Source organism: Chiloscyllium plagiosum, unplaced genomic scaffold (assembly GCF_037043375.1).
Source record: "Chiloscyllium plagiosum isolate Xiang-an unplaced genomic scaffold, Cpla_swu_hap1 HiC_scaffold_4, whole genome shotgun sequence".
NCBI lineage: Eukaryota > Metazoa > Chordata > Chondrichthyes > Orectolobiformes > Hemiscylliidae > Chiloscyllium > Chiloscyllium plagiosum.
Genome location: NW_028270142.1, coordinates 84,121,815 through 84,147,285, shown reverse-complemented (window position 1 = coordinate 84,147,285; position 25,471 = coordinate 84,121,815). Strand labels below are relative to the sequence as shown.

The 25,471-nt window shown below is 41.1% G+C and overlaps 2 protein-coding genes and 1 long non-coding RNA gene across 7 annotated transcripts in view; 1 reads left to right on the top strand and 2 right to left on the bottom strand.

Annotated features, from left to right (window-relative positions):
• Positions 1-16,466, bottom strand: part of LOC148150176 (uncharacterized) — a 55,894-nt gene extending 39,428 nt beyond the window's left edge. The window contains exon 1 of the long non-coding RNA XR_015756995.1: positions 16,278-16,466. This is a non-coding gene — a long non-coding RNA (uncharacterized LOC148150176). The remainder of the gene's footprint in view (positions 1-16,277) is intronic.
• spidr (scaffold protein involved in DNA repair) overlaps positions 1-16,593 on the top strand; it is a 284,198-nt gene extending 267,605 nt beyond the window's left edge. For all 5 annotated transcript variants that reach the window (XM_043688286.2, XM_043688285.2, XM_043688288.2 and 2 more), the window contains 2 exons: positions 5,115-5,168; positions 16,333-16,593. In XM_043688286.2, coding sequence (XP_043544221.2) covers positions 5,115-5,168; positions 16,333-16,458 — 180 coding nt within the window. In that variant the 3' untranslated portion in view covers positions 16,459-16,593. The remainder of the gene's footprint in view (positions 1-5,114; positions 5,169-16,332) is intronic.
• Positions 16,594-21,925: 5,332 nt separating this feature from the next.
• Positions 21,926-23,289, bottom strand: cebpd (CCAAT enhancer binding protein delta). The gene has a single exon (XM_043688297.2). The coding sequence runs from the start codon at positions 23,176-23,178 to the stop codon at positions 22,303-22,305; it is 876 nt and encodes a 291-aa protein (XP_043544232.1). The 5' UTR covers positions 23,179-23,289; the 3' UTR covers positions 21,926-22,302.
• Between the last annotated feature and the right edge of the window lie 2,182 nt (positions 23,290-25,471).

Below are 25,471 nucleotides of genomic sequence, written 5' to 3'. Positions count from 1 at the left end.
TCACCACAAACCCCAGGAACCCCATCCAGGAGAAAGATATAAATAGAAAGCAGGAGATAACAGCTTGGCTTCACTTGCAGGTCGCCACTGATGATGTTACCTAGCCAGGTAATGAAACGTCTGGATATCAAATCTACAGCTCAGCGGGAAAACCTACACCCTAAAAATCTGTTTATTATAAATGTCCTGCTGGAGTCTACAAAGGCTGAAATCATGTATCAAAGGGTTGAATGTTTACAAGATAATACATTGCTTGGAGAGGGTGGACGCTAGGAAATTGTTTCCGTTAGGCGAGGAGACTAGGACCCGTGGACACAGCCTTAGAATTAGAGGGGGTGAATTCAGAACAGAAATGCGGAGACATTTCTTCAGCCAGAGAGTGGTGGGCCTGTGGAATTCATTGCCACAGAGTGCAGTGGAGGCTGGGACGCTAAATGTCTTCAAGGCAGAAATTGATAAATTCTTGATGTCACAAGGAATTAAGGGGAGAATGTGGGTAAGTGGAGTTGAAATGCCCATCAGCGATGATTGAATGGCGGAGTGGACTCGATGGGCCGAATGGTCTTACTTCCGCTCCTATGTCTTATGGTTTGACTTTTTGGCAATTTACCTCTGAAGCTGAATGTGAAGACTTGAAGTGTGTGCAGTCAGTTCTCAGTAACACCTTAATGAAGCATCTTACTTTAGTGTAATGCTTTCATTCTAGGGGCAAAGAAGGAAAACAAATTGACTAATCAGAGTAGCACTAGTGGCAGCCATAGAGCTGTCTCAAGTCCTGACCAGCCCAGTTCTTCGGTAAAAAGAGGTTGTTTGGCAATAGGGATGAAGAAATTTGGAAATTATAGATAGAAATCCTTTCTTTAAAGATCTTTGATTTCTGTTCATTGCTAGATTCCTCTTAATTTGTACCATGTTAGAACAGTACATAGATGCTGCAACATAGAGATGTACAGCATGAAACAGACCCTTCGGTCCAACCCGTCCATGCCGACCAGATATCCCAACCCAATCTAGTCCCACCTGCCAGCACCCGACCCATATCCCTCCAAACCCTTCTTATTCATATACCCATCCAAATGCCTTTTAAATGTTGCAATTGTATACCAGCCTCCACCAAATCCTCTGGCAACTCATTCCATACACATACCACCCTCTGCATGAAAAAGCTGCCCCTTAGGTCTCTTTTACATCTTTTCCCTCTCACCCTAAACCTATGCCCTCTAGTCCTGGACTCCCCCACTCCAGGGAAAATACTTTGTCTATTTATCTTATCCATGCCCCTCCATAATTTTGTAAACCTCTATAAGGTCACCCCTCAGCCTCCGATGCTCCACAGAAAACAGCCCCAGCCTGTTCAGCCTCTCCTTCTAGCTCAAATCCTCTAACCCTGGCAACATCCTTGTAAATATTTTCTGAACCCTTTCAAGTTTCACAACATCTTTCCGATAGGAAGGAGACCAGAATTGCACGCAATATTCCAACAGTGGCCTAACCAATGTCCTGTACAGCCGCAACATGACCTCCCAACTCCTGTACTCAATACTCTGACCAATAAAAGAAAGCATACCGAACGCCGCCTTCACTATCCTATCTACCTGTGACTCCACTTACAAGGAGCTATCAACCTGCACTCCAAGGTTTTCTTGTTCAGCAACACTCCCTAGCACCTTACCATTAAGTGTATAAGCCCTGCTAAGATTTGCTTTCCCAAAATGCAGCACCTCGCATTTATCTGAATTAAACTCCATCTGCCACTTCTCAGCCCATTGGCCCATCTGGTCAAGATTCTGTTGTAATCTGAGGTAACCTTCTTCGCTGTCTACTACACCTCCAATTTTGGTGTCATCTGCAAACTTACTAACTATACCTCTTATGCTTGCATCCAAATCATTTATTTAAATGACAAAAAGTAGAGGACCCAGCACCGATCCTTGTGGCACTCCACTGGTCACAGGCCTCCAGTCTGAAAAACAACTCTCCACCACCACCCTCTGTCTTCTACCTTTGAGCCCGTTCTGTATCCAAATGGTTAGTTCTTCCTGTATTCCGTGAGATCTAACCTTGCGAATCGGTCTCCCATGGGGAACCTTGTCGAACAACTTACTGAAGTCCATATAGATCACATCTATCGCTCTGCCCTCATCAATTCTCTTTGTTACCTCTTCAAAAAACTCAATCAAGTTTGTGAGACATGATTTCCCATGCACAAATCCATGTTGACTATCCTTAATCAGTCCTTGCCTTTCCAAATACATGTACATCCTGTCCCTCAGGAATCCCTCCAACAACTTTCCCACCATCGATGTCAGGCTCACTGGTCTATAGTTCCCTGGCTTGGCCTTATCACCCTTCTTAAAGAGTGGCACCACGTTAGCCAACCTCCAGTCTTCCAGCATCTCACCTGTGACTATCGATGATACAAGAGGCCCAGCAATCACTTCTCTAGCTTCCCACCAAGTTCTCGGGTACACCTGATCAGGTCCTGGGGATTTATCCACCTTTATGCGTTTCAAGACATCCAGCACTTCCTCCTCTGTAATATGGACATTTTGCAAGGCTTGACCATCTATATCCCTACATTCTGTATCTTCCATATCCTTTTCCACGGTAAATACTAATGCAAAATACTCGTTTAGTATCTTTCCTATTTTCTAAGACTCCACACAAAGGCTGCTTTGCTGATCTTTGAGGGGCCCTATTGTCTCCCTAGTTACCCTTTTGTCCTTAATGTATTTGTAAAAACTCTTTGCATTCTCCTTAATTCTATTTGCCAAAGCTATCTCATGTCCCCTTTTTGCCCTTCTGATTTCCCTCTTAAGTATACTCCTACTGCTTTTATACTCTTCTAAGGATTCACTCAATCTAAACTGTCTCTTCCTTACATATGTTTACTTCTTTTTCTTAACCAACCCTCAATTTCCTTAGTCATCCAGCATTTCCTATACCTACCAGCCTTCCCTTTCACCCTGACAGAAATATGCTTTCTCTGGATTCTCGTTATGTCATTTCTGAAGGCTTCCCATTTTCCAGCCGTCCCTTTACCTGCGAACATCTGCCCCTAGTCAGTTTTTGAAAGTTCTTGCCTAATATCATCAAAATTGGCCTTTCTCCAATTTAGAACTTCAACTTTTCGATCTGGTCTATCCTTTTCCATCACTATTTTAAATCTAATAGAATTAGTTGCTGGCCCCAAAGTGCTGCCCCACTGTCGCCTCAGTCACCTGCCCTGCCTTATTTCCCATGAGTAGATCAAGTTTTGCACCTTCTCTAGTAGGTACATCCACATACTGAATCAGAAAATCTTCTTGTACACACTTAACAAATTCCTCTCCATCTAAACCCTTAACACTATGGCAGTCCCAGTCGATGTTTGGAAAGTTAAAATCCCCTACCATAACCACCCTATTTTTCCTACAGATAGCTGAGATCTCCTTACAAGTTTGTTTCTCAACTTCCCTCTGACTATTAGGAGGTCTATAATACAATCCCAATAAGGTGATCATCCCTTTCTTATTTCTCAGTTCCACCCATTCCTGGATGTATTTCCAGGAATATTCAACCTCAGCACAGCTGTAATGCTATTCCTTATTAAAAATGCCACTCCCCCTCCTCTCTTGCCTCCCTTTCTATCCTTCCTGTAGCATTTGTATCTTGGAACATTAATCTGCCAATCCTGAGCCATGTTTCTGTAATTGCTATGATATCCCTATCCCATGTTCCTAACCATGTCCTGTGTTCATCTGCCTTCCCCATTCGGCCCCTTGCATTGAAATAAATGCAGTTTAATTTATTAGTCCTACCTTGTCCCTGCCTACCCTGACTGTTTGTTATGTAATATTAGAACTGGCTACCTTGACATCATTGTAAAACAGTCACATCTTAGACTGGCCTGAAAGTTATTTTGTTAAAACTTGAAACATTTTTTTCATGAAGGTCAAGTTACCTCGTATTTGTACTTTTTGTGTTTTATTCCTTCTATATTGGTTTATTTTTGTTAAGAGGGTAAGATGATCTAAGACCTCTTTTATTCATGAGTAATAATATATACTCAATTGGACAGTATTGTAAGCATTTCAATCGTAGTTGTATATAGGCCATTGTGAAATATTGCTTAACACCACATTGTCAAATTTCCTTTCACTTCATACCACTTTGCCGTACGTAACTGCTCATTAAGGATGTTACTCTTGATAAATTTCACCTGGAATTCAAGTTCAGATTAACTGAATCAGGAACTGTATGAAGGCTTTCCTGCTGAATAATTTTGCCAATAAGGTTAATATTCATTAAGTAATGCGTCTTAATGTTTACAAGTACATGGATTAAATAAAGTGAAGCAAGTGATGAGGAAGTGATGAATATCAAACATAATATTTAGAATGGAATGTTCAGCAAAATTTTAAAACTTGAAAAACCAATAGGATACTAAACTTGCCCAAAGGTATATACTCAGTTAACAGTGTTCTTTCTAAACATTTCCTTTGCATCATACCACACAGAAATCAATTTGTGATAGTACATACGTAGCATCCTTAAAGTAATTTTATTACTTTTATGCACTTCTTTATCCGGCCATTAAGACAATTTCTTCAGACATTTGACTGAAGATTGTGTTTGTATGGTATTGCTGTGTCTTTGTACTTCCATTTGACGAGGGCAAACAAAGTTTGTTTGTGAACATAATCCCAAATACCATACTGTACTAATATTTTAATTGTCTTCAAGAGTAATACTAGAGAGAATTAGTGCAATTGTGGCATGTAAAAGGATTGAACATAATTTGAGTGCCTTTGAGAAAAATTGACCAGGTATCAGTTTTGCTAACTTTTCTGATTATGAAGGGTATTCTCACTGGTGATTGAGGTTGATTTTGGAAGTAAATGTAAAAATTATACATGTGGAATTGAGTTAAATTCCAGAAAGTAGGCCTGCATATATCAGTATTATGGGAGGTCTGTTTGTTGGGGAAAGCAAGTTGTAGAATTTTCAGAATTGCACCAGTTAGTGCAGGTGGAGTCAAGGCAAAGATTTTCTTCATTTTGGAATATACCAAAATCCAGTGTGTTCACAAATCTGACCAAATTTTGTTTCTGTTCCCTCATTTCCAAATACAGCTTCTAGAACCAAGTATTTCATCTCTTCTGCTGCATTCATCCAGTGATGAAGGGGTGAGTTAATTTCATATACATATAGATCCATTTTTGAAGTTAAAGTTGATGAGCATATTTTTTTGGAAAGCATTTTTTTATTCTGAAAATGAACTGTTTATAGAAGTGACTGCATTCCTCCATTTTAAAATTGTAGAAATTCAGCAATTCAATCCATCACTTAATTATGTTTTCTATAACTAACCCTCCAATTCCACAAACCTGAACAGATCCTATTTATTGTTTACAGACTATACATCTAACCTTCAGTGTTGCGGTACTTCTGTTTGTGATATTTTACAGTCTCCTGTCAGCAGGGAAAAGTTGCGTAGCTGGTGAAATCCAGTGTGGAGCTGCCTGAATGCCCCTATTATGTTCCTACTTGCACCTATGAAGCATAGTAATGGCCAATAAAGAGCTTCATCCTGTCCCACTGCTATTTTACCCAGGTCACAAGTGGCCCGTGCCAATCATGTAGCCGTGTGAGCTGGTGTTGGGAATAGGGGAAGGTGACTTCCTTTGGAGGTTCACATATATCCATCATTGCGACCAACTCTCACCCAGCTCATAACCCCCTCATAGTCCTTTCTCTCCATCCATCTCATCCTCTCCAACCTGCCCATTAACCTCCTTCCTGCCTGCTCACCTCACAGGGTCCTTGACCTTCGAGAATTCTCTGCTAACTGAATGGCAAGATGGGAAACTCTGCCATCTGAAAATTTGTGCCCATGATTCCAGATAATGGAGTGTAGCCTATGACCCTAGGTAATAGAATGTGGTATTGTTGTACTAAAGTTTGCAAATGTGGTAGGTTCTATTCAATTGACAAGGTGCACAATGACTAACATTTTTATTATTTCTGCCCTGAGAGAAGTGCATAATCTTCATTTTGTCATTACCCTCTGTCTGCACTGCTGGTCAAAAAATCTTAATGATTCGCATTGTAAATCATCAGCACACTACAGAATATTCCTACCTTCCCCACCTCTGTTAATTCTTAATTGGGTATGCAGTCTGTCATAGAGTCATAGAGATGTGCAGCATGGAAACAGACCCTTCAGTCCAACTCATCCATGCCGACCAGATATCCTATCCTAATCTAGTCCTATTTGCCAGCACTTGACCCATTTCCCTCTAAACTCTTCCTATTCATATACCATCCAGATGCCTTGTAAATTCCATAATTGTACTAGCCTCCACTACTTCCTCTGGCAGCTCATTCCATACATGCACCAAGGTCTGGGTGGAAAGGTTACCCCTTAGATCCCTCTTATATCTGTCCCCTCTCAACCTAAACCTTTTATGCCCTCTAGTTCTGGACTCCACCCCAGGGAAAAGAACTGTCTATTTATCCGATCCATGCCGAAGGGCCTGTTTCCATACTGTAGGGATCTAATCTAATCAAAAACTTGCCCACCACAGGCTCACCGGTCTATACTTCTCTGGCTTTTCCTTACCACCTTTCTTAAATAGTGGCAACGCACTAGCCAATCTCCAATCATCCAGCACCTCACCTGTGACTATTGATGATACAAATATCTCAGCAAGGGGCCCAGCAATCACTTCCGTATCTTCTAGGGTACACCTGATTAAGTCCTGTGTATTTGTCCACTTTTATACATTTAAAGATATCCAGCACCGCCTCCTCTTTAATTTGGACATTTTAAGATGTGTGCATCTATTCCTCCACATTCTATGTCTTCCATATCCTTCTTCACAGTAAACACTGATGCAAAATACTTGTTTAGTATTGCCCCCATTTCTTACGGCTCCAGACATAGGCTGCCTTGGTGATCTTTTGAGGGGCCCTGTTCTGTCCTTAGTTACCCTTTGGTCCTTCATGTATTTGTAAAAACCTCTTGGATTCTCCTTAACCCTGTTTTCCAAAGCTATCTCATGTCCCCTTTTTGCCCTCCTGATTTTCCTCTTAAGTATACTCCAACTGCTTTTGTACTCTAAGGATTCACTCGATCTATCCTGTCTATACCTGACATATGCTTCTTTCTTTTTCTTAACCAAACCCTTAATTTCTCTAGTCATTCAGCATTCCCTACACCTACCAGCCTGTCCTTTCACCCTAACAGGAATATACTATATCTGGACTTGTTTCTCGTTATCTCATTTTTGAAGGCTTCCCATTTTCCAGCCATCCCTTTACCTGCAAACATCTGCCCCCAATTAACTTTTGAAAGTTCTTGCCACCACGGTGGCACAGTGGTTAGCACTGCTGCCTCACAGCGCCAGAGAGCTGGGTTCAATTCCCGACTCAGGCGACTGACTGTGTGGAGTTTGCACATTCTCCCCGTGTCTGCGTGGGTTTCCTCCGGGTGCTCCAGTTTCCTCCCACAGTCCAAAGATGTGCAGGTCAGGTGAATTGGCCATGCTAAAATTGCCCGTGGTGTTAGGTAGGGGGTGGATGTGGGGGTATGGATGGGTTGTGCTTCGGCGGGGTCGGTGTGGACTTGTTGGGCCGAAGGGCCTGTTTCCACACTGTAAGTAATCTAATCTAATCTAATCTAATACCATCAAAATTAGCCTTCCTCCAATTTAGAACTTCAACTTTTAAATCTGATCTATCCTTTTCCATCACTACTATAAAACTAATAGAATTATGGTCACTGGCCCCAAAGTCACCTGCCTTGCCTTATTTCCCAAGAGTAGGTCAAGTTTTGCAACTTCTCTATTAGGTATATCCACATATTGAATCAGAAAATTTTCTTGTACACACTGAACAAATTCCTATGCATCTAAACCCTTAACACTACAGCAGTCCAAGTCCATGTTTGGAAAGTTAAAATCTCCAAGCATAACCACCCTATTATTCTTTCAGATAACTGAAATCTCCTTATAAACTTGTTTCTGAGTTTCCCTCTGACAATTAGGGGACTATAATACAATCCCAATAAGGTGATCATCAGTTTCTTATTTCTCAGTTCCACCCAAATAACATCCCTGGATGTATTCCCAGCAATATCCTCCCTAAGAACAGCAGTAATGCTATTCAACAAAGAACAAAGAAAATTTACAGCCCAGGAACAGACCCTTCAGCCCTCCAAACCTGAGCTGATTCAAATCCACTGTCTAAACCTATTGCCCAATTCCTAAGCATCTGTGTCCCTCTGCTCCCCACCTACTCATGCATCTGTCCAGATGCACCTTAAATGAATCTACCGTGCCTGCCTCTACTACTTCTGCTGGCAAAACGTTCCAGGCACCTACCACCCTCTGTGTAAAGTACTTGCCATGTGTATCCTCCTTAAACTTTTCACCTCTCACCTTGAACGCGTCACCTCTTGTTGTTGAATTCCTGACCTTGGGAAAAAGCTTATTTCTATCCACCTTGTCTATACCCTTCATGATTTTGTGGACCTCAATCAGGTCCCCCCTCAATCTCCTTTTTGCTAATGAAAACAATCCTCACCTACTCAGCCTCTCCTCATACCAGGCAACATCCTCGTAAACCTTCTCTGCATCCTATCCAGAGCGTCCACAGCCTTTAGGTACTGTGGCGACCAGAACTGTACACAGTATTCTAAATGCGGTCGAGCCAAAGTCTTGCACAATTTGAACATGACCTGCCAGCTTTTCAACTTAATACCCCGTCCGATGAAGGCAAGCATACCATATGCCTTCTTGACCATTCTATCCACCTGTGCAGCCACCTTCAGGGTACAATGGACCTGAACTCCCAGATTTCTCTGCTCATCAAATTTTCCCAAGGCTCTTCCGTTTACAGTATAGTTCGCTTAAAAAATTAGACTTCCCAAAATACATCACCTCACATTTGCCTGGATTGAACTCCATCTGCCAGTTCTCCGCCCAACTCTCCAGTCTATCTATATTCTCCTATATTCTTTGACTTTTAGATTTTTTTTAGATTAGATTATTCGATTAGATTAGATTACAATACAGTGTGGAAACAGGTCCTTCGGACCAACAAGTCCACACCGACCCGCCGAAGCGCAACCCACCCATACCCTTACATTTACCCCTTACCTAACACTACAGGCAATTTAGCATGGCCAATTCACCTGACCTGCACATCCTTGGACTGTGGGAGGAAACCGGAGCACCCGGAGGAAACCCACGCAGACACAGGGAGAACGTACAAACTCCATACAGTCAGTCGCCTGAGGCGGGAATTGAACCCGGGTCTCTGGCGCTGTGAGGCAACAGTGCTAACCACTGTGCCACCGTGCCACCCACAGTCCCTTATGCTTTCTGCTACTCCACCAATCTTTGTGTCATCTGCAAATGCACTGATCAGACCAACAATGCCTTCTTCCAGATCATTTATGTATATCACAAACAACAGTGGCCCCAGCATTGATCCCTGTGAAACACCACTGGTCACCTTTCTCTATTTCAAGAAACTCCCTTCAACTGTTACTCTCTGTGTCCTATTGCTCAACCAGTTCTTTATCCACCTAGCTAGAACACCCTGCACACCATGTGACTTCACTTTCTGCATTAGTTTACCATGGAGAACCTTATCAAACGCGTTACTAAAGTCCATGTAAATGACATCTACAGCCCTGACTTCATCTATCACCTTGGTCACTTCCTCAAAGAACTCTCTTAAACTGGTATGGCACGATCACCCCTACACAAAACCATGTTGCCTATCACTGATGAGCCCATTCTTTTCCAAATTTAAATAGATTTTATCCCTCAGTACTTCTCCAGCAACTTTCCCAACACTGACGTCAGGCTCATTAGTTACCTGGAATATCACTACTTCCATTCTTGTACAGGGGGTCAACATGAGCAACCCTCCAGTCCTCTGGCACTTCACCTGCGTTTAAGGATACTGCAAAGATATCTGTCAGGGCCCCAGCTATTTCCTCACTTGCCTCCCTTAGCAATTTGGGATAGATCCCATCCGATTCTGGGGATTTGTCCACGTTAATATCCTTTAGCCTACCCAACACATCTTCCCTCCTTATGTCAACGTGATCCAGAGTAAATAAACTTCTATCTCTAATCTCAACATTCATTATGTCCTTCTCCTCAGTGAACACTGACGCAAAGAAATCATTCAGAATCTCACCCATTTTCTCATGTTCGGCACACAACTTTCCTTCCTTATTCTTTAGCGGACCAATCCTTTCTCTAGTTACCCTCTTACTTCTTACATATGAATAAAAGGCTTTGGGATTCTTCTTAATTCTGCTCGCTAAAGTTATTTAGCTCTTTAGCCCGCTTGATTCCTCGTTTAAGATTGGTCCTACTCTCCCGATATTCTTCCAAGGCCCGTTCTGTTCTTAGCTGTCTGGACCTTATGTATGCTTCCCTTTTCCTCTTGGCTAGTCACACGATTTCTCCTGTCATCCACGATTCACGAATCTTGTCTTTCCTATCTCTTGTTTTCAAAGGGACATGCCTATCCTGCACTAACTTCAGCCTATCTTTGAAAGCCTCCCACATATCAAATGTGGACTTCCCTTCAAATAGCTGCACGCTGGCACAGTGGTTAGCACTACTGCCTCACAGCGCCAGAGATCTGCGTTCAGTTCCCGCCTCCGGCAACTCTCTGTGTGGAGTTTGCACATTCTCCCTGTGACTGTGTGGGTTTCCTCCGGGTGCTCCGGTTTCCTCCCACAATCCAAAAATGTGCAGGTCAGGTGGATTGGCCACGTTAAATTGCCCGTAGTGTTAGCTGAAGGGGTAAATGTAGGGGAATGGGTCTGGGTGGATTGCGCTTCGGCGGGTCGATGTGGACTTGTTGGGCTGAAGGGCCTGTTTCCACACTGTAAAAAAAGAAGAAAAAAGAAGAAATCCACATTTCTCAGCTCCTGCCGAATTTTGATATAATTAGTCTTGGTCCAGCTTAGTACTCTTCCCTTAGGACCACTCTCATCTTTGTCTCCGAGTACTCTAAAACTTACAGAATTGTGGTCACTGTTCCCAAAGAAATCCCCCACGCACATTCTACCACCTGGCCTGGCTCATTCCCCAACACCAGGTCCAATATGGTCCCGTTCCTTGTCAGACTACTGACATACTTCTCTAGAAAACTCCTGGATGCTTCTTACAAATTCTATCCCATCCAGACCTCTGATGCTAAGTGTGGAGCATCCGCGATGCTGAAGAGTTCGTGGATAGCACATTTAGTGAATTGGTCACACCGCAGATTAGAATTGCTGAGGGAGACAGTGAATGGGTTACCAAAAGGCAGTGCAGGTGTCCCCTGCAGTCATTGCCCTCCAAAACAGGTATACCATTTTGTATACTATTGGGGGAGGGCAGCAGTTGCCAGGATAATGGCACCGTGGAGGACACTGCTGTTCAGAAGGGTGAGAAAAAGACTCGTAGGACCATAATCATAATAGGGGATTCTATTCTAAGAGGAGTAGATAGGCGGTTCTGTGGCCAAACACGAGACTCCCGGATGGTATGTTGCCTCCCAGGTGCTTGGGTCAGGCAGCAGAGCATTCTGAAAGGGTAGGGTAAACAGCCAGTTGACGTGGTGCATATAGACATCAACTGTTTGTGTGGAGTTTGCACATTCTCCCCGTGTCTGCGTGGGTTTCCTCAGGGTGCTCCGGTTTCCTCCCAAGGTTCAAAAATGTGCAGGTTAGGTGAATTGGGCATGCTAAATTGCCCGTAGTGTTAGGTGAAGGGGTAAATGTAGGGGAATGGGTCTGGGTGGGTTGCTCTTCGGAGGGTCGGTGCAGACTTGTTGGGCCGAAGGGCCTGTTTCCACACGGTAAGTAAGTAATCTAATCTAAAAACAATGAGATGAGGTCTTGAAAGCAGAATTCAGGGAACTAGGAGAGAAATTAAAGAGTCCTCAGGGGAAGGTAGCATGAACAGCCAAGTTTGTGGGATCCAGAGAGGCTCTAATGTAATGAGGGGAACATTAAGTTCCAAGCGTCTGATTATGATAGTAGACTCTAGTCAGAGATACAGAGAGTCCATCTGCAGCTCCAGAGCTGTGATGCCGTCAAACAAGAGCTTCCCTGGCTAGCACGTGGCACTGACAGCAATCCTGACATGATTACCTTTGATGTCCTCTTCCCCTGAGAGTCCATCACCACCTACATTTTCTAAAGCAGCATACTTGTTTGAAGTGGGGATAGCCACGGAAGACCTCTGCACTACCTGTCCACCCGTCCTACCTTTCCTGGAGTTAACCCATCTACCTGATTATATCTGTGGCTTTTCTCCCTTCCTATAACTGCTGTCAATCACACTATTGTAAATTCTTCATTGCCTGTACCTGCTGCTGCAACTGATCCATTCGATCTAATAGGTTTTGCAACCAAAGACACTTCCTGAAGACATAATCATCAGTAACACGGAAACTCTCCCTAAACTCCCACACCCGACAGGAAGAGCATATCACTCTACTAAAGGCCATCTTTTCTCATTCACAATCTACAGTCCAGAAAATAGCACCATCTTTTTGCTCTAAAAAACTTTGCTCCAGGCTAACTTGGTACTTATGTTTTATATTTTTAAAATTTAATCAAGAGACAGATTTCAATAATACATATTATCAAGAAAGAACCCACTCTACTCACTACTGTAGACTTACAGCAAGGTTACACATTAAAAAACTATGCATTTATCTATTCCTGTGCTGTGAGCTCTCCCACACAGGTTCCTCCAAGGTCAGCTGTGAATTTCACTGTTTGTTCATTTTACCTAGACATACTCCAATGTTCAGAGATACGTGAACTCAAACAGCAAAAGCAGTCACTGTGCAGATTCACTACTGTGTCACTTAACAGTGAAGGTTTCTTTCTGTCTCCCTGACTAACCACGTGCTCACTACCTTTTGTCTGTCTTTCTCCTTTCTTCAAATCGTTGTTTTGACTTTTTTCCCCCAAAGTTCCAAAATAATGCAACAGCAGACAAAACAGTAATTGCTGCTTCTATAATTTGAGGAAATCTCCTCTATCACTTTATATACCTCAAAAAAGGAGCAGCTCTTATAGCCACAGTTTTTTTCCCGTCCTCCATCTTGGATTACCCAGAATCCTGTCATTCCCTGAATGTGACTGCTGCATTGGTAGAAGTGCATGTACTTCTAAATTAGAAATTACTGTACAAACATAATCCTATTAAAGGGACTGATCAGACTCTAAAGTACTTTGTTAGTCCAAATAGCTGACAGAATTGATTCTCCATTCTTTGTTTTGGAAAGTATAGACTTTTGTAAAGAAATCAAGTTAATTGAAAGGCTTTGTCAATGCTATATTACAAATTTAAAGAACTTTTATAAATTAATCCTACAAAGACCCCTTTCTAGGTATCATTAATTTTGATTTTATTCTGTAACATTGTCATATAGTGGCAAATTTTGATTTCTTAGATGATTTTGCAAGGGCTGTTCAAGTCTGAATGCACTTGTGATGTGAAGCTGCGGTGTTAGTGGGGTGCAATGTTTATATTTCAAGGTCACCTGTGTGCTAAATGAAATCATAATTGTGTTAATTTCCATGTCCTTTTTTTACTTTATTACATTGCTCAAAACTGTTCTTATTATCTATTCTTGTGACAGTCTTTTGACAGTCTTCCAATAGTTACGTAAATTATAGTTGATTTGGATTCAGAAAATCAGGAAAGACAATAGTTGTCACAGGAAACCTTGAAACTACTGAGAGAGTCAGACAGAAAGATATTTTAAAACCACAACAATAAATAGAGGAAACAAGTTATATAAAGCACATCACTGAAATCCATCTGTCAAACTGTTTAACAAGATTTACTGAATGTTTAGTACCTGATGTGGCCCTAAGACAACATCACAATGAGAAGTGTTTGACAAGTAATTAGTAATAATAATGCACATCTTTCATTGAGCCTGAGCCAAATCACAACCACAAAATCAAAATAAACTTTTTAAACTTATTACTGCATCAATAATAACCACAATTATTTGTGTTCACATCTCTTGCGTAAAGTGAATATATTAAGTGTCAAAGTGTTTGCACATTGAGGATAGTCACATGATAATTTTAGGGATGTCCTGCTAATTAGTCACCTATCAAAACATTATGAACCATGTTTTGTGAAAATAATGAAGCTGATGATCTCGTTTTACTTTAATGCAATTGGACAGCACTTCTGTCAACCATTTACATTCTGTTAAACACAGAAATTTGAACATTTTGATCTGTTATGAAATACACCTCAGTAGGCTACCCAAAAATTATATCTTACTGTCTGACTCACTGTTTGTATTTACTGAATGGCATGATGTTTTCTGTAGTTAGCTCACAAAAGGATTGATATTATCAAAATTTGAGGCTTCCCATTTCAGTCTAAATACCTCTAAACATACAAAATCTTACTACTGACACGGAAATCACTTTAAATAGCTCACTTGGGAGTAATACTCTCTCCTCTGAATCACCAGACTCCAGGTTCATATCTGAGACTTGAGCATAAAAATTTAGGCTGATGTTTGAGTGCAGGGCAAATGGAGCACTGTACTATACGGAGGTGCTGTTTTTTAGATGAGGCATTAAACGCAGGGCCCCACTGCCTGTTTGGGTGGATGCAAATATTCCCACACAACTATTTTGAAAGTCAGTGACTGCTGACATCTGGCATCGCTTCCAACTGTCCGTACTTAACAGTCCTTGCACGCACTTCCAGCAATGCACTTTTGAGTGGTGTTACTAGACACACCCATTTTGTGAAGATTAGGGCAGCTATCACTAGTGTCCTAACAATGTTCATCCCTCAATCAACATCACAAAAAACAGATATCCTGGCCCTGTCATATTGCTGTTAGTGGGAATTTGCTGTTTGCATATTGGCTGCTGTGTTTCTTCCAACATGGCAGTAATTTATATAAAGAAATGTATTCATTCATAGCATGTGGGGGTCATTGGTTGACCAGCATTTATTATCCATTCGTTGAAGCCCTTGAGAAAGTGGTGGTGATAAGCTGCTTTGTTGAAATGCTGAAGTCCATGTGCTGTAGGTAGACACTCAATGCTATTTGGAAGGGAATTCTAAGATTTTGACAAGTGTAAATATCTTTTCCTTGACCACTATTTCAAGACCATTCAGGATTATTCAAACTTCATTCAAATCAATCAAATCACACCTCACTCTTTTAAACTATAGAGAAGAAAAAGTCCAGCCTGTCCAATCTTCCCTTAAGACAATCTGATTATTGCAGGTGTCAAGTGAACTACTGAACCACCTCCAACTCATTTATATTCTTCCTTAAGAAAGGAGGTCAAAACTGCACACAATATTGTGATGTGGCTTCACCAATTATCTATGTGTCCGAAACATTGTACCCTTGCATTAATGTTCAAATTGTCTTGTACTAAAGGGTAGCATTCCAGTAGCCTTTATTGCTTGTGGTACCTGTATAGCAACATCTTGTGACTCATGCACTAGAACACCTCGATCCCTTTTCATGTCAGATTTCTGTAGTCAGTCATGTTTAAGTAATACATAGCTTTATTATTCTTTCTGCCAAATGATCAGCTTTACAATTTCCCACATAATATGCATCTGCCAGATTTTTTGCTCATTCATTTTAACCTTTCTACATCCTTGTTATGGTAGCTTCACAGCATATTTTGTTAGATATCTTCGTGTCATCTACAAATGTAACCACTGTGCCTTGATCCTCTCGTTAAACACATTGATATAAATTGTAAAATGTTGAGGGCCCATCGCAGTCTCCTGTGGAACTAACCTGTCACAACCAGCCAATCTGAAACATTGCTTGATTTAGACATCTGTCTCAGCTGACCTGACGTTGAAACACTCATCTAGTTGTTCATTATTTCTAGACTCAACTATCTGTATGCATTTGTAGCTAATATCTTACGTTTGCAATCCATAATCTTGAGGTAATTCAAAATGCTGTGGCAGGAAGTTGCATTACCCCTCTTCTCGCTCACCTTTATTTGGCTTCTATTTGAGTAGCATCTTGATTTAAAAATTCACATGTTTCAAATTCCACCATGGCTTCCTTATCCCCTACACCCCTCTGAAATATCAGTGTCCCTCTCATATTGGCCTTTTGTGCATTCCAAATATAATAATTTGCTATTACCAGTTGCCTAGGTCCTAAACTCTGGAATTCCCTCCACCTCTTTATTTAATGTGAAATGTAAAATGTGATCTTATACATTCTCCTCTAATAATTACCTTTCGAAACAGCATATTCTCTATAATGGCTGGTTTATTACATCTCTCATGACAGGGCTATGAGGTAGACGGTGTACTTGGCCAGGAGTTGGGACCTCTCAGCTGCTACGTCCGCTCTGTAACACATCAGCCAGCAAGCTGGATTGGATTAGAGGAAGTTAGTTTGCTATACACTCAGTGAAAATGAAATTCTTGGTCATCAGCATTTGTTGTGTATTGGTAGCTACAACTGCATTTCTTAAAGTTTCTGATGTGAAGATCTATTTCATTAAATATTTATAAATGATGCATTGTAAATAAAATAACTTTTGGATGGCTGGTGTGTCAACTTATTTTAAAATTTATATTTGATTATTTGAGGAATAAGGAAAAATAACTGCTGTTTCTTAAAACTTAATTCAAAATTGCAATTATATTTTCTTCTGGATAACTTAGATGAAATCAAGTTTCTTTTTCCACCTGAAGCAACATTTCTTGAAGGAGAACATTCCTTACGAATCTTCTCTATTTTGTAAATTATTTCCGAGGTCTCTTTAGCATCACAATGTACCATTTGCCCAACTAAGATTTTACTCTGCTGTTGTGTGACATGACACATGAAAGCAGCAGATATTAATTTGATTGCTTTTAAAAAAATCTTTATCTCACAAGACAGCCTCTGATGCTCATTGTGTGAGTAGAATCCATTCCCTGAGACTGTGGTTCATATATTTATGCTGAAAATGTGTTGCTGGAAAAGTGCAGCAGGTCAGGCAGCATCCAAGGAGCAGGAGAATCGACATTTCGGACATGAGCCCTTCTTAACTTTTTCATATATTTATGCACAAATACATCGAACTACTTATTTGGATTCTTTTTGCTTATCTTGGAAATGATTGGTCTATTTTGGTTTCTTTGTTAGAGTCATAGAGATGTACAGCATGGAAACAGACCCTTCAGTCCAACCCGTCCATGCCGACCAGATATCCCAACCCAATCTAGTCCCACCTGCCAGCACCCGGCCCATATCCCTCCAAACCCTTCCTATTCATATACCCATCCAAATGCCTTTTAAATGTTGCAATTGTACCAGCCTCCACCACATCCTCTGGCAGCTCATTCCATACACATACCACCCTCTGCGTGAAAGCGTTGCCCCTTAGGTCTCTTTTATATCTTTCCCCTCTCACCCTAAACCTATGCCATCTAGTTCTGGACTCCCCAACCCCAGGGAAAAGACTTTGCCTATTTATCCTATCCATGTCCCTCCTAATTTTGTAAACCTCTATAAGGTCACCCCTCAGCCTCTGACGCTCCACAGAAAACAGCCCCAGCCTGTTCAGCCTCTCCCTGTAGCTCAGATCCTCCAACCCTGGCAACATCCTTGTAAATCTTTTCTGAACCCTTTCAAGTTTCATAACATCTTTCCGATAGGAAGGAGACCAGAATTGCATGCAATATTCCAACAGTGGTCTAACCAATGTCCTGTACAGCCGCAACATGACTTCCCAACTCCTGTAGGAGAAAGTGAGGTCTGCAGATGCTGGAGATCAGAGATGGAAATGTGTTGCTGGAAAAACGCAGCAGGTCAGGCAGCATCTAGGGAACAGGAGAATCGACGTTTCGGGCATTAGCCCTTCTTCAGGAACTCCTGTATTCAATACTCTGACCAATAAAAGAAAGCATACCAAACACCTTCTTCACTATCCTATCTACCTGCGACTCCACTTTCAAGGAGATATCAACCTGCACTCCAATGTCTCTTTGTTCAGCAACAGTCCCCAGGACCTTACCATTAAGTGTATAAGCCCTGCTAAGATTTGCTTTCCCAAAATGCAGCCCCTCGCATTTATCTGAATTAAACTCCATCTGCCACTTCTCAGCCCATTGGCCCATCTGGTCCAGATCCTGTTGTAATCTGAAGTAACCCTCTTCGCTGTCCACTACACCTCCAATTTTGGTGTCATCTGCAAACTTACTAACTGTACCTCTTATGCTCGCATCCAAATCATTTATATAAATGACAAAAAGTAGAGGGCCCAGTAGAGATCCTTGTGGCACTCCACTGGTCACAGGCCTCCAGTCTGAAAAACAACCCTCCACCACCACTCTCTATCACCTTTGAGCCAGTTCTGTATCCAAATGGCTAGTTCTCCCTGTATTCCATGAGGTCTAACCTTGCTAATCAGTCTCCCATGGGGAACCTTGTCAAACGCCTTACTGAAATCCATATAGATCACATCTACTGCTCTGCCCTTATCAATCTTCTTTGTTACTTCTTCAAAAAACTCAATCAAGTTTGTGAGACATGATTTCCCACGCACAAAGCCATGTTGACTATCCCGAATCAATCCTTGCCTTTCCAAATACATGTACATCCTGTCCCTCAGGATTCCTTCCAACAACTTGCCCACCACCGAGGTCAGTTATTAGTTGTATTTCTGAAGTCCTTTCAGAGTGTATAGAATAATCCAACAAATTACATCTATACAGAGTCTTTAGTGAAGTAAAATGTCCAGGACCATAACCAAACAAAAATTTACGCAGAGCAAAAAAGATATTAGAACAGTTATGCAAAAAAGTTGGCAAGAGGAGTAAGTTTTAAGCAGTGACTTAAAGCAGGAAAGAATTGGGAGGAAACTCTAGCCTTGGGCCTAGACACCTGATGGCATGACTGCCAATAGTGGCATAATGGTCAGAATTTGAGGAACAGAAAGTTCTTAGAGGGTTGTAAGACTGTGGTTACAGAGATAGGGAAAGAAGAGATCTTGGAGGAATTTGACTTTGCGGATGAGAATTTTAAAACTAATGTTTTGGTTTACATGTGTAAATTGAATTGTTTCATCAATGTTACTCTCTCAAAAGACATTAATGTGTAAAATTAAAGCACATTGGAATGTGGGCAATGCATTGACATGGATAGAAAATGAAACAAAGAGTAGGAATAAATGGACCTTTTTCTGAATGGAAGGTAGTGGCTAGTGAAATACCGAAGAGATCAGTATTGGAGTCCCAGATATTCACAATACAGTAAATGTTGAAGATTTCGATAAGGGAACTAAATATCTCAAAATTTGCAGATGACACTAAGCTAGGTGGAAGGATGAGCTGTGAGGATCATGCAGAGATGATGCAGTGTGATTTGGACAGGCTAAGTGCAAAAGTATGGCAGATGCAGTATAATGTAGATACATGTGAGTTTATCCAATTGGTAACAATAATGAGAGGATAGATTGCTATTTGAATGGCTGTAAATTGAGAGGGGGGGAATATTCAATGCGATCTGGGTGTCCTAGGTCACCTGTTGCACAAAGTAAGCATGTTGGTTCAGCAGGCACTGAAGAAGGCAAATTGTATGTTGGCCTTTATAGCAAATTAATTTGAGTACAGAAACAAGAATATTTTGATGGAATTTTGCAGGGCATTGGCAAAGTCACACCTGGAAGCTTGTGTATAGATTTGGTCTGCTTATCTGAGGAAGGATGATCTTGCTATAGAGGGAGTGAAGCGAAGGTTTACCAAATTTATTTCTGTGATGGCAGGACAGAGGAGAAATAATCAGTTAAGATTGTATTCACTGGAGTCTAGAAGAATAAGCAGCTTTTATAAAAACCTCTAACATTCTAACAGAATTAGATAGGTTAGATATAAAATGTTCCCAGTAGTTGGAGAGTGCAGAACAATGGGTCATAGTTTAAGGATTAGGAGTAAACCTTTCTAGGGCTGAGATAAGGAGATATCTCTTCACCCAGAGAATGTGAGCCTGTGGATTTTATTACGACAGAAAATAGTTGAGGCCAACACTGAGTTTTCAAAAAAAAAGTACTTATGGCTAAAGGGATCAAGTGATATAGTGGGAGGGGAATTAGGTTATTGAACTCTATGATCAGCTGTGATCATATTGAATGGTGGAGCAAGCTTGAGGGGTAGAAATAGCCCACTCCTGTTCATATCTTTATTCTTTCTCTCATTCAGACTTATAAGTGCAGTAGAAAGACAGATTGAGACAACTGAACGTGATGTAGCATATATCTGAAGATCTTTGTACCTTGAGTTTCTAACCCCACACAACCATGCAAAGTCTTAGACAGCTGAACAGGTGGAAGTATTTAAAATGAAAAAACAGACAGATGATCATACAACAGTTGATAAATTGGAAGCCAATATAGCTGTAAGGACAGATGGGACAACAGAGCAGCAGAATTAGAGGTTACTTTTAAGTTTATGAATGATATAAAATTGGAGACCAGCCAGGCGGATGCAAAAAGAAGTTGCCATAGTCCCAGAAAACCATCAGGCTATTCTGAGAGATGACTGGTCTTAGTTTAACTTGAGGTCACCAATTTTCACATGAGGGGCAGGGCTGAGGCAAGTTCTCATGGTAACGTCAATCAGTGTGGGAACTGAACCTACGCGGTTGACATCACTGCATTGAAAAGCATCTGTCTGGCTAACTTACCATATTAGAATAGTTAAGGCTGGATGTAACTTGGTACATGAATGGACATTTTAGCTGTGGGTGCTAGAACAGATGCAAATATTCACAATGGTTTTATTTATTTTTTAAAAACTGTGAATACTGTAGATCTGAAGCAAAAGTGCTGGCAAAACTTGGCAGGTGTGGCAATATCCATGGGGAGAAAGTAGAATTAATGTAGGAGACCAGTGATTGTTCATCAGACCTGGCAGTAATTGGACTCCATGTTAACTCTACTTTGTCCCCACACCTGCTGAGTTTGTTCAGCAATGGTTTTTGTTTGATATTTATTTCTAGGCATAATTTCTTGTGGACAAAAGCATGGCAGGCCATTTGGTTTATTTCATATATACTCAATGTTGGAAATGATCATAAGCCATTAGTTGGCACTGCTAATTGTACTTTTTTTTGACCTCTATTTAAAATCTTGCAGAAATTGATTTTTTTTGTCTTCAAGTGATCAAATGAGTTTCAAATGTTGGGTTTAGTTCCTAGTGTCCAAGTAAAATGCAGTAATTGTTGCATTGAAAAGGGGGGTGGGGAAACTTGCATTCTTGCAAATGTTTCTTTTGAAAGGTAGTTGAAACTTTGAAGCATGGTAAAGGATGGAAAGTACTTGCAAATTCCAGATAAAATTCTATTTGTCACTTTTTCTTACATATTTGTCAACTATTTTGTACAGAAGTAGTAACCAACTTTTTAAAAAACTAGATTTTAACAGGATAGTTGATAATATTAATATCCCAAACTAACAGATTGGTATTGATCAATCTGTTGCACCACCTCAAGTTAGGATTATAGTGAATTACATCTTACTTGCCAGGCAATATTTAGTGACTATGGAATCTGATACAGCAGACTATCAATTTAGTTTGTGTTAAATTAAAATTCACTTAAGAATTAATACTACTTAAAAGTAATCACTTACACGATGATTCAGCTTCCTCTATAGACACCTACTGCTGGAAGCTTTTACCTTTTGTTCATAATAGTGTAAGTCAAGTATTCAATGATCGAATTTACAAAAAAAACTCTTCGACCAGGCGAGTAATACGTGTTCACGTATATTCTCACTCCTAGTATGACTCAGCAAAGTGCCCGGTATCCTGCCAGCTGAAAATTTTCCATTCACCTTTTGTTTGGTTGTGCCCAACCCTGCAGAATACAGGTTTGAACAAATACACTAGACAAATAGAAATTGATGTATTTAATGATTCTTTTCATAAAACGAAATACAGTCATTATAAAAGTCGTCAACCATGCTCTACCAATCATTGACTAAAATGAAAAATATAAAGTTCATAATCGTGGCATATAAATGTACCTTAGCTGCATTAATGCATTTGAGTATAGAAAATTAGAATTATAAAAAAAATAATTTAAGGAACATTCAGCCTTTGTTGCTAATGGCAAAGTTTTTAAGGCAGTCTGCAACAAATTTCGAGAGTTTAGAACTCCCGAGGCCAGAAATATCTACGCATTTCAAAGTTCACAGTATTTGCTACAAAATTATTGATTCTTTGGTGAGGTATCAGGTCTGCTAGATGTTACTTAAGTTTTGTTCAACAGTCACCGACAGTCTGTACTTGCATTGAGGAACGGTGCAGCATTCGGTTGTTGCTCAAAAAAGTTCCTCATAATCGCAAGTTCCCTTGACAACTGCTCTATCTTTTTATGCAAACGATCGTTCTCGGCATTGAGTTCTATGACTTTCTGCTGCATCTCAACGTTACGCTGTTTGGCTTTATCTCTGCTTTTTCTCACGGCGATGTTATTCCTCTCTCTCCTCTGTCGGTACTCGGAGCTCTGTCGATCTACGGGCTTCTTGGTTTTTTCCTTGCCAGGTCCCGATCTACTGTGGGAATTTGCAGAGCTGGGCTCCGGGCTAGTGGGAGGAGTAGGCTGGCCAGTGGGCAAGTGTACGGTGGTCTGTGCGCAGGCTGCAATCTGACTGTGTAGCGAAGTTTCCATGTTTTCGTCCCTCTCTTCTTTAACCACCACTTTAGATAAGTCCAGACGTCGATCGTAGCTGTTGTGCAGCTGAGCAGTGAAAAGGTCCCTGTCTGAATGGTTACCCGATGAGGCAGGTACACCAGAGACAGAGCTCATCAGACTGGCTGCAGGAGGCAGGAAGCCATACTCGGGTTGAGATTTGTCCTGTTTGTTGGTGCTGGCGAACAGGTCTGCTAACAAGTCGTCACTGTAGAGCTCCAGCTGAGAGCCTGTCACCGGCTCCACCACATACGGGCTGAAATCAATGGCTGTTTCGTCGTCGTAGATATCACCTGCTGGGTTCAGCTCAACCAGGTTGGTTCTTTCCTCGCACATACCCCGGTTTGGCTTAGCCCCACCGTTGACCCCTTCGTAGAAATTAGCCGGTTCTAGGGAAAACAGAGGGAAACATGGCGAGACGCAGCGTGAATCCAGGTTGTACAGGTTACTCATGAAGGGGCTGTTTTTTTTAAACTGGGCTCCACCACAGACTTCGAAAGGAGAGAAGAAGAAGAAGAGTATCCAACAACGCGGAATCTTGGTTTGCAGCGAGCAACTAGTGTGCCGCGCGCCACGGGCGCTCCTTTATACGCACTTGCCCGCGCGCGTCATTCAGCAGAGGCCTGACCTGCACAGAACGGGGCGGAGCGGGGGTCAGCCCCGCCCACGCCGGGGCACGAGCCCCAGCCAGCCTCAGGTTTGGGGGCGGGGAGAGGGGCAACGTTATATTCAAATATTTACCCCGGGTCACGCTCGGTACTTCGATGCCACCTGTAGGTTTTGTGCCCACAAACTGTCTATGCGTGAGGGAGAAAACTCTGCCCGGTTAGAATGTGCAGGAGTAATAAGTTACCAAACGCTGCCCTTTGACCGTTAAATGACCTCAACGTCGCCTCCTCGTTAAGGTGCGTGAAGGGCACACACGCCAGGTTTTCTGGTGATTTCCTTTTCGCAGAATACGCGAGTGTTGTGCTGAGCAGGAGCCAGTTCTCAGGGGAACTTGCTGTTTTTCTCATTCAGCGCTTGGTTAAATGATTTATTCTAGAAACTTCAGCGCTCCCCTCGGTTCTGAGTGACGCAAGAAAGTAGGACGACAGACCCTTGTACTTCGTTACTTTGTGTTTTAATGTGCAATTTAGGAAATTTAAAGCCTTCACATGATAACTTAGCACAATCAACAAAACTATTAAGTTACGTTTTTATTACTGAGTTACCTCTGGTAAAAGAAGAATGTACTATATATATATATATATACATACACACGCGCGCGCATATAACTTCACAGCTGTTTGTGTTGAAGTAGAATAGAGTGTGTACACGGATAAGAAGCAATTATCTTAAGGTTTAATATACCAGGAGTAAATGTAGAGTATCAAATAACCAAAAAGCAAACTACATACAAAATATAGGGTCGGAAAGTAACTGAAAGAAACAACAGACATTCAACTCATCATCTACTTGGGCAAGCTTTCAGTTACTTTGTAATCGTTCCCTTTCTTGTTTAATGTCCATTTCTAATAGGTCTTTTGAAGCATGTTGAGTTTCTTTACGTTAAAAGTGTAACACGAGTTGTTAAATGTTCACCTAATCTGTTTTTGCTCATATTTAATGGATGAATGTTGGCCAGATCGCTGGCTGCTTTCCTTTGAATAGCTGCACTGTAACTGTTTACCCACCAGACATCAGTGTAACATCTCAATTCAAAACGTGGTATTGAAGCAACGTAGTGTCCCTTCACTACTGTGATGTGGTCAACATGAAACTAAGATAGGTAAATGGAATTGAAGTACTCATTAGCTATATTGTATTTGAAACATGGATCAGACTGGAGTTGCTGAATTGCATGCTCTTATTCATACATCCTTAAGTGACTGTGCTGATGCCAGTGGAACTTTAACCCAGGTCTATCTAACTCATGATAGTGCTGCCAATTTAACCAAGTTGTTAGTTTGAGAGTAGTTAGAAAACAGAGAGTATATATTAACGGAGTCACATTACAGAGTGGGAAGTGCCCTGTTATACTTTCAACAGTTCCTATGAAAATTAATGTTAGTGTTTTCACTGTTTATAAAATAATGATGAGCCCTACTGAGTTTGCTCAGTAATTACCTTTTATTTTTCTTTCAGTATTCTTTTATATACATGGTACTGTCATTTCCTGTTAGTGTGATAAAAATTGTGGTTTTGAATTATTTTCCTTTTGATTTATTTCTGTGAGAAACTACAGTACAATCATTATCTATAAACATATCCACTGTTGCAACAAGGCAAAGGTCACACTGCTCCACCAAGTGGTCTTTATAAGTAACTACATTTTTTTATTTGACTGAGCTCTGTCAAAATTAAAGAACCCTGGTTATTTAACATCATAAATGACTTGAAAACTGAGAATCTTCTCAGTCTCTCAGCTCTAACATTTTTAATCATCACAAAAATGATTCTATGACAACTGATATCATATTTTATCTCATTTGTGGATAAATGCCTGCCCCACCCCCCCGGTTAGCACCCCTTATAGACATATTGAGGCTGAGACTACATACCGAACCAGACTGAAAAAATGTTCTTTCATTCTGGAATTGCATATTGAAAGCTCTTTTGTACATTTTGACATTAAATGCTGCATTGGACCAATAATTCTAAGTAAGAACGTGGAGCTGTGGCTTATATTTCTGTCTCTCACTACCTCTTGACCTTTTTTCCTTAGTGACAGGATAAATGCCTAGTTAGGTCTAAATTGTGCAGA

Coding starts and splice junctions, on each gene's coding strand:
- cebpd (XM_043688297.2), bottom strand. CDS start 23,178: ATGAGTAACCTGTACAACCTGGATTCACGCTGCGTCTCGCCATGTTTC.